The sequence below is a fragment of the Phalangium opilio genome, unplaced genomic scaffold (genome assembly GCF_054372755.1).
Source record: "Phalangium opilio isolate 3A_F unplaced genomic scaffold, DU_Popi_V2 ptg000042l_1, whole genome shotgun sequence".
Lineage (NCBI taxonomy): Eukaryota > Metazoa > Arthropoda > Arachnida > Opiliones > Phalangiidae > Phalangium > Phalangium opilio.
The window spans coordinates 5823925-5833843 of NW_028324166.1; the positions used below are offsets into that span (position 1 = coordinate 5823925).

At 35.9% G+C, this 9919-nt stretch overlaps 1 protein-coding gene across 3 annotated transcripts; it reads left to right on the plus strand.

The window, feature by feature from the left end:
- Window positions 1-7372: 7372 nt before the first annotated feature.
- Window positions 7373-9412, plus strand: LOC149678666 (uncharacterized). Of its 3 annotated transcripts, none has more exons than XM_089836605.1 (3): window positions 8511-8656; window positions 8733-8983; window positions 9196-9412. In XM_089836605.1, exons 2-3 carry the CDS (start codon window positions 8771-8773, stop codon window positions 9349-9351), a joined length of 369 nt encoding a protein of 122 aa, XP_089692731.1. In that variant the 5' UTR covers window positions 8511-8656; window positions 8733-8770; the 3' UTR covers window positions 9352-9412. The 3 variants fall into 3 exon arrangements, with proteins under 3 accessions (XP_089692734.1, XP_089692731.1, XP_089692732.1); XM_089836606.1 differs by having other exon boundaries at window positions 8519-8656; window positions 8763-8983; XM_089836608.1 differs by lacking the exons at window positions 8511-8656; window positions 8733-8983 and adding an exon at window positions 7373-7685.
- Window positions 9413-9919: the final 507 nt, after the last annotated feature.

Genomic DNA, 9919 nt, shown 5'->3' on the forward strand with positions numbered 1-9919 from the left:
GAGGGTATGAAAGAAGAGGCGGGTCATGGCGACATATTCAAAGAGGAATTATGTATTTTTCGCCTTCCCCGTCAGCAACGTCGTCAAAACGTAGTTTAAGTGAGCCAATAAGATAATTTAAAATTTTCGTTAAGTGTTGGAGGGAGGGGCTCTTTACTGGGACTGAAGTAAATACCGTTCTCCATTCTTTCTTCTAAAATTACATCTATCCCTGGTTATACTAGATAAACTACCCGGAAAATTTCATAGTTAGAAATTCTTGCGTCGTTCTCGAACTAGCTCTCAGTAAGTCTCGATAGCATTACGAAGTATAAGAAGTGTCATTCTTATGGTACATATCTTATGAACTTATGGTATCAATAACTCAGTTTGGTCAATTTCGTGAATTAACAAATTGTGACGAAGCAAAAAGGAAATAAAAACATACCCAAAATTGAGAATGGCAAAATCGATCCAACATTGAGAAACCCATTTGAAAAGGATGTACGCAGACTTTTGTAATCACGTTATAGTCGGTGCGCGGCTTTCAACAACAACTAGCTCATCATTTCAGGTTCCTATTTTAGTTTACGCTTAATCCTCTACGTTAAAAGACCTTCAGGGTTCGAATAACACAAGTTTGTATCATAAATCATTCGAGTATACGTTAGAGCTCAGCAACAAACTGACTGATTTCAGGGGTTGTATCCTTTTAATAAAAACGTGCCCTTAATTTTAGAAATGTATATTATATAAATAATTTATATATTCGCTGATAACGGATGCGAGCGGATGTTATGAAAGAAAAAGTAGTGAGATTCGCAGTTTTTAAAGAATTTGATAATCTTTTTAGTTTATACAATAAATAGTGCTTAAAACGGGGAAAAACCTCTGCACTGAATCCTTGGTAAATGAAAGTGTACTAGATTAATCAATGACAAAATTGTCATTTTTGGAGATACGAAAACATATGATGTCTATAATGAAATATCGGGGCTATCACATGAAGCATAGGTCACTGCTTGTGCTATAAAAATCCGTTCAAACCATCATAAAACACGTACCACGGAGGGAATTTCAAAGGGTACCAAAATTAATATACGGTTCTATTGGAGGAAGTAGGTTAGTTTAGAATCATCAGAAGTATGTAATACTTCTCTTCAAGAGAAGTGTATCACAAAGCGGGGTAAGTGTAACGTCATTCTTCCCAACACTGGGACATTTGGAGCAAGGTTACTAAACCGAATCAAACACGCGATGAATAGTTCCTTCATCATTACTCTATTAGCGCTTAACTATTTGCCAAGGCGCATGCGCTAGAGGATTTTTGTCTCGAGTCCAGACGAGGTTTGTGGACTGATTGCTGAGGATTTAGTACCATAGAGTTCATCCCACGGTGCGATGCCCATCTGGAATTTGATGAGCGTGAGAGCAAACAAAAATTGTGAGCCTGTCAAGAATGACGTTACATAACTAAAGTATTAAAGGCCGACTTCCATCGAGAAGAGTTCTAGCGAACTGAAAACCGAACATCGAGACTAACAATGGAGCGACCGTGCCGATTTTCGAATCCCCGCTGGGGTAAAAGATGGAAGGGTTCTAGCTAACCGAAAGCCGTGCAATGTGGTTCTAGCGAACTGAAGATACACAATAAAGAATTTCCTTCAGGGGAAAGCCAAAATTCGAGAGGAAATAAATTTAAAAGGATTTCTATTGTTCATCTTCAGTTCGCTAGAACCACATTGCACGGCTTTGAGTTAGCGAAAACCCTTCCAACTTTTGACCCAGCGGGGCTTCGAAAATCGGCACGGTCGCTTCATTGTTAGTCTCAATGCTCGGTTTTCAGTTCGCTAGAACCCTTTTCGATGGAAGTCGGCCTTTAAGAAGATACAGAGTGTCATCCTGGTATTATCTGTTCAACTAATATGAAATTTTAATGAAAAATGTTTTTTACAGGCGGCGATATTTGCTTTAACATTTCTCTCCAGTTGTCTGTTACAGTGCAAAGCTAACCACCGCATATTTCATTTAAAAATGCAGATTACTTTATGAACTATTATTTTGATCTATACACGTCCCCTGACGACATTAACCGTTAGCTCTTTAGCCAATCAAGGTAGTGAAGATAACTTGAAGCTGGTAAGAGTCTTGTTTCAGCCTTAAAGCATAATAGACCACACCATTAATTACGTACAGAGAAAGCAACGCACAAAAGGGCGTCACCGCCATATGAGTCTTCTTCAATCTCGCCAAGCTGCAACGGCAGACGGAGCCCGCATTCGCTACACCACTACGCTGCCTCTTGTGGCGCTTCTTGGCTCGAGGGAAGTAGACCCGGCCCTTGTTCTGATTGCTTTTCCTATGGCATTACAGGAACATTCTACGTAAAAATATCCTTATGTATTGAAGGGATCATCACGCTTCCCGATCATTGGCTTCATCAGCTCATATTTTAAACTGGGTTCTATGCTTCTCAATATGTCGGCGATGAATGCAGGAGGGAATAGGATATAGTGGGGGTAAACCTGAGATCATAACAGTTCACTTATGATACACGTTATTAATAAAAGACTCTCTTACAAAAATTTCATTACTTTTCCGTAAAATGTTGAAACTAAACAGTTCAATTTCAATTTACAAACCCATGATGCTACCGAAGATCGAAATTCGTGTCATTGCCCCTCCCCTGTTTTGGTCTCCCAGAAATATTTAGTCCTGGATCGAAAACGCAGGAGGTCACTACGCATCTATTAATGATATTTCTTACTTAACTACTTAATTTTACAAAGCACGTATTGATAATCGTTTAAAAACATCACGTCGAAGCAATCATTTTTGGGAACACAAAAATACACACCCTGAATATGAAATAGCCTTTAAGCATTTTAGACTAGACAGGAAATCATGGTATGATGCAAATTAGCTTGTGTTTTTATTGTTAATTTAGAAATTATTTAAATATGATATGTAAATATTTTGATAGTGTCAAAGTATTTTTCACCGTAATGAAATAATTTTATTCAAAGTTTTGTAGTATGGATTCGTATATTTCCTTGCTAAAATTAAAAACTTTAACTTCAGTGCTTTTTGTAAGCAGTTCATCAACACCAAATGGTTTTTATATAATGCCACAAAATTCTTTCAAAAAAAGTGAATAAACCTTACATGTATCCAAAAATTGTAAAAAAGGCAAGTTAATTAGTGAAATGCTATCCAATTCTTTGCAAGAACGGAAATAAAGCCTTACATGTGCCCAAAAATTGCCTAAATAGCAAGCATTTTTAGTGAAAGTAAACCGAAAAGTGTGTCCAATGTTCAACGTCAAGCAAATGTCACCCACACTAATTGCTGTTGGAAATATTTCATATCAATTAATTATGGCTGCAAAAATTAGAACATACATCAAAGATTTTAACACTATATAGGTCTAGTTTGCAATAATTAAATTCGGCAAAAAAAAAAGTCTTTCAAACCCAAAATTTAGCTATATTAAAATTCCGAGTTCGAACTCAGACACACGACGTCGCCGTGTCGACTTTGGCAATAGCCGTAATTAATTGTTCTTCTTTTAAAAACCGTATATTTAGCGTTAAATATGGGTTGTTTGTCTTTAAACGATTACCGACAACTCTAGGCCTAATGGTTCAATTGTCTGCATTTTCAGACAAACGGGCATCAACTAAATGACACCCTTTTACCTTTAAACGTTTCCTTATAAATATTTGCAACTAGGGGCCCTGAATATATTTCATCTAAGCATCCCAATAATCCTTTCTTAGAAAATACCATTTATTTCTTTTGGCAAAGCCTATAAATTTGATCGTAGCTCTTATTTGCGTTAGTAACGTATAACCATCCCTGATTGATACAAGATTAAGTTTTAATCTATAAAGGGTACAATATGTCTTCAAAGTTATTCGTATTTTTAATTGGTATAGTTGTTATTTTAATAACTGGTACACATGGAAAAAGGAAACAACAGAAGAAGGTGTTTAAAGTCGAGATACCGGTACCAAGTGAGAATCCCGGAATCTTTAACCCATTACCGAACTCGTTGGGCATTCCACTGCGGCCCAAATTGACCAAGGGTTACAAGATTATCAATCCTCCAGAAGAGTGGTTCAAATTTAAACCATAGTTGCTCAATTTGTCTTCAAAAACTCAACAATGTGAACTGTTTCATTTCATCGAAAGTTAAAATATTTACTTTTTTCACCAAAATCAAGATAGTGCTTGAAACGTGAACTGAATCAAGGTAGTGATTGTAAAGTTGCGAACCGATTCAAGTTAGAGCTTGTAAAGTTGCGAACCGATTCAAGTTAGAGCTTGAAACGTTGTGAACTGATTCAAGTTAGAGCTTGTATAGTTGCGAACCGATTCAAGTTAGAGCTTGTAAAGTTGCGAACTGATTCAAGTTAGACCTTGTAAAGTTGCGAGCTGATTTAAGTTAGAGCTTGCAAAGTTGCGAGCTGATTCAAGTTAGAGCTTGTAAAGTTGCGAACCGATTCAAGTTAGAGCTTGTATAGTTGCGAACTGATTCAAGTTAGAGCTTGTAAAGTTGCGGGCTGATTCAAGTTAGAGCTTGTAAAGTTGCGAACGGATTCAAGTTAGAGCTTGTAAAGCTGCGAACTGATTCAAGTTAGAGCTTGTTAAATTGTGAACTGGTTCAAGTTAGAGCTTGTAGAGTTGTAAACTGATTCATGATAGGCCTAGTACCCATATTGGGTTTTTATTATTTTTATATAAATGTTATTTTGGTATTATCAAAGTTTGTATGCTCCGTATGTTCAAATATGATTTAATATGTTAATTAGAACAAAATGAATTTAAAATGTAAGTTATTTATCAAAAAAAAAGATACCTAGTGCTTTTAATTCATGGTTATTTACCCATATTGGGTTTTTATTAGTTTGTATACTGTGTATTTTTGGATTTAATTTAACATGTTGATTAAAACGAAATAAAATTTAAATTTATATTTTGCACACGTTTTTGCTTAACATCTAATTAAATAAAATGGGTTTAAAAATCCTTCTCAAACTTTTCGACTCTTGACTTGGATTATATCGCTTGCAAATACGTAAGTAAACCAATTTAAAGGGTCTGTAGAGAAGGCATCGGCGGGTGGGTAAAAATTATTCGAAATACGTCATTGACACGTGACTGAAGGGCGTGGTTCAAAGAAGCTTAGCTCGTTTTAATTCGAAAACTACCACTTCAGGGAATTGGTGCTGCAAACGTGCGAAAAACAATTAAGGACTAGGTGTCCAGTTCCACTCCATGTGGAGTCTTTGTATCTTAGCGTCACGTGGTACCTGTGACATATTTCATATCATTTCTGACCACCCGCCACTGCCTTCTTTATGCAACCTCTTTAAACACCTCAAGCATTTCTCGCTGCACCTCTTTCTTGGTGCCAAGTAGTCTCTGCCATGGATAGCTGGCGTTTCCTCATATTTTAACTCAATATTCTTTATCCTTTGGTTTTTAGAACTTCGATTAAACAAAGATATTTTGAATATAAATTCGTGAAGCTTTCACTCGCACGTTTCTACATATCCCTCAGGCCGAGTTCATTAATTAGTTTATTCTCCACCGCCGGGGAGCGTTGTTTCGAAATCTGCGTATAACACGTGGCTGAAATGCTTCCAAATATTTCTCTCTACACTCGGGCTAGCACCGAAATTATGATCACAAACAACTTAATTTTTAATGGTCGGTTTCTAAAAACGTAGATAAAATTAAAACCTCAAATTAGTAAGTTTCAAAAAGACAAATTATCGTGAAAAACTTGTAATTGTAAGATTGAAGAGACAGTTTTAGATGAGAACAAGTTGGGAAACTTAATTAAACCTCTCCGAGTCGAGACGCAATTAAGAAGTTTTTCTTAAGTAATTAAATAAATATAATTTACTTTAATTATTTTAATCGTCTTTATTTTACCTTAATTCTAGTTAAATCGTTTTAAGAAACGTATTACCTAAAATCATTTTAAACATTGCTATTGTTGACGTTTGAATTCAAGCGTATGCCTCTTTAACAAATTTTGGAAATTTAGTGCTATTGATTCACAATAAATGAAAAGAAAACCTGCAATTGCGTGAACCTTTGGTGTAAGCCCTGCCATTGGGAAGCTAGACGTTTCTCGTAACCCTAGCCGATCGCCGCTTAAATCTTAACCCTAACGAGAATCATGGAGAGGCTAATATTGCTTTCTGAGAACACGTTTTGCTCCGATTTGCCAACTGCGAACGCGGTGACAGACACACATCCACGTCCAGTGTAATACCTCTCCGTGACCACTTCGTCACTTGACACTCGGAGAGGCGGTAGTAATCGCTTGGCTGAATTTCAGATAAGTAATTTTTAATTCTTAATTTAAAAGATATGCTTAATTTTGAAAATTAGTGCTTATATAGTTTTTACTCTAAAAATTAAAAGCAACTGATTAATACTAAATAATGTATTCGTTCAACAATACTTTCATTTTCCGAAAAAGTTTTATAAATATTTATTTTTCGAAGGAATTGGTGATTATAACGGCTTGCAATATTTACAAGGCTTAGCGTCGCAACTTGTTTCATCAAGTATCAGATTTACTTAAAAAACTGTAATATACGATTCGTACCAATCGCCAGGATACTGTTTATTTAAAGAAAATCGCGGGTCATGTAGTTCCCCTACAAGTTGACTTTCCTTACGAACTCCAGTTTTGGCTTGGTGAAGGCACGCCCACATCTACCTCGTGGTCCTTATTTTTTGAGGAGATTGAGGAAAAACTTTACTTTAGCTCGCGCATTCAAAATACAGTTTTTCCAATAAATATCATTTCTTGGAGGTTAATTATATGATAATTAATTACATTTAAGTCGCGGAAACTATTTTAATAAATATTTTCACGACCACAAAAACCCGACCAGTTCCTTCTTCTTAGCCACCAAATACCATAAAATATATAAAAATATAACCTAACCTAACCAAACCAAACCTAATATTGATTATAATAGTTTCCGCAAACCTAACATTTCTTGGAGTTGACAATAAACAAGCTAATTAACAATAATTTGGAAAGGACCAATATTTTGAGGTAAAAAAACGTACAAAATTTAGTAATATTTTGGAAAAGGGGATATTTATGCAGTTGATAAGCCTTGACAATAACAAAAACAGGCGCACATTTAGCCGCTCATGGAAGAAGGGAATAAGAGGGAATAAATTACAAAAAAAAGGAAAATATTGATGTTAGTTTCCTTAAATTTAATTATTTATCATATAATTAACCTCCCAGAAAAGATATTTATTGAAAAAACTGTATTTAAAATGCGCGAGCTAAAGTAAGTTTAACCGAGATGGTAAAGCTACGTTTTCATGGTCGCTTGTAGCGTGTAAATGACTAGCGTGCGAGTATTTTTTGATAGCGTCAAAGTTACGCGTGTAGTTTACTCGCTCGGAAACAAGCAATCATGTTTTCATGGTAGCATTGAAAAATGAAAATACCCGCTGGCGACATCTAGAGCTTGTTTACTAGGCTTTTTAAGATGGCGGACAAAGAACTACGAAATCTGCTGATTCGAAAGAAAATTCTATTATTATCGCTATTAATAATAAAGAGAAAACAAAATATTAAACGACGATGCAAAGCGAAACGCGTGTGGGTCCACCCGATATGGCGAAAAAGTAAAACAGAGGGGGATTTCGGCTCTTTGGTAAGTTATATTCATTTCGAATTAAGCCTTGGTCATATTATTATTATATACATATTGCTTTATTAGCTTCAAGCTATGCGGTCCCACGATCATAGTTACCTCAATAAATTTTTCTTTTAACTCAATTTCCCTTTTTTCAATTCCTTCTTTTGATCCGCCACCGACTTTTTACTGGGTTTTGACATTTTGCAACTGTACTAATGCCGGGGTAAAAACGGTTCTTTAAAAATGGCGAACAAATAAATTTCCTATTGCCCTTTCTGATCACGTGACACTCACTCACACGCCGCTTGCGCGTAAAATATCCGTTTCGAACTTTCGATTTGATCGCGGCGTGTAGCGTTCAAACGTTGCCTACGTTAATCAAGGCCTGTGCGCGGCGCCGATTTTTATTTTTATTTTGGCAATTTAAGTTGCCAAATTCTCTCACCCGAGGCGCTATTAGCTGGACCTAAATAATTTGAAATGTTCATTTTCTCGCGCTTGGTATATTTTTTTTTTGCTCCAACGAGGTTGTCGAGCTAGGGCTTGTATAGTCTTACAGCTCCAAATATATGTTAGATAATGTGAGAATTCAAATGCCCAAAAATTTTTTAACTCCCGATTTAAAATGAATTATTGATGTCTGGGAGGAGGTCATTCGGGAGGGAGTTCCAAATAGGGATGGTTCGACGGTCATGGTGTTATTTTTAAAATAAAGGCTGCGCGTGAAAAACATTCGACGCTCTATAGGATGTGCAGCTCCCTATACTAAAAAGTAGACAAGTAGCGCCGCCTGACTACCAGCAAAAAGTCCTGGACATAAGAAAAAGAAACCACTGTTTTGCATCTAGCAGACGACGCTAAGAAAAAAATCGACGGTAGCGCGTTCTTTTTTTATTTCCAGTATTTTTTTATTTTTCACACAAGGCTTTGCATCGCTGGTAGCCAGGTGGCGCTAACATCGATTTGTTTACTTTTTAAGCGCGGCGGTAAGTGCAGCGAATTAAGTTCAAAGTATTTAGCTTTAAAAAGAGAAATAAGTACAAGTGTTTCGCGGTTTTTCAGTCTCAGAATTAAACCTAGGCCTAATTAAAGTTCAGGCAATGACAGTCTTGGAAGAAGACAACCAAAATTATGTCCAAGCTCGTCCTAATAGCGAAGCCACGCCTATCGACTATGGACGTGTTCTATCCCATTCCATAATGTCTATTATTATAAATAGCCGCACCTGTGGTTTAAAACAACAATGCTATAATATACTCGGCGTAACTAATAACTACGAGGGCGAAAGGGTGCTAAAAGAAAAATATGAAATGGTATATTACCTAGATTTCATTATTTTCATGTCCAAATCCATGATTCCCTTAGATTAGACTTAGGAAGTTCACCATGTTAAATTGGGGAAAAATATTTGCAAAAAAATTTTTTTGAGAAACGCTAATTTGCAAAAATTGCGTTAAAATTGTCCGAAACTGCATGAAATTTAAAATATGGTGAAATTAACAAAATTTATCTTTGATTTAAAAAGATTAAAGGAATGCACGGTAATCATCCTGCGCCTGAAGTGGAAGCTCAACAAATTAACGATAGTTCTGACGATTGGCCTAGTGATGAAACTGATGAAAATGAACTCGAAACTCAGAGTGAAGATGAAGATGACGAAGATTTCAACTCTTTGCAATGATTAACTTAATCACACTTTGTTTGAATAATTTCTCAATAAAGAAACTAAAAAACAAAAACAATTTTTTCTTGCCTATTCTTTTACTGATTTCAATAAAAATACCAGGAAATATGTCAAAAATAAGAGAATTACCCAAAACTTCAAAATAAAACATAAAAAACTTCCCAAATACTAAAATTTACTATATGTTTTCAAAAGTGAAAATGAGTTTATGGTTTTAAAAATATCCCATAGGACGGTTGACTAGAGTACCATGAAGAAAATTACACCTTTGCACACTCAAAACGAACTTGTACTTTCTAGTGCCAAATACACGCCATTTTATGCAAAATTAGCATCGTAGAAAGGTATTTTCGGTCGCTGCCTACGTTAATCAAGGCCTGTGCGCGGTAGTTTCGAAGTGGGCAACTTTTAAGAAACGCGACTTTTTATTTTCTCTCTATTTTACCGCGAGATGGCATTGATAACTGGACCGAAACGCGCGCGAAAATTAATATTTCACATTCTTTAAGTTCAGCTTACAGCGCTCTCAGGTGTGAGAATTCGGCAACTTAAATTGTCAAACGAA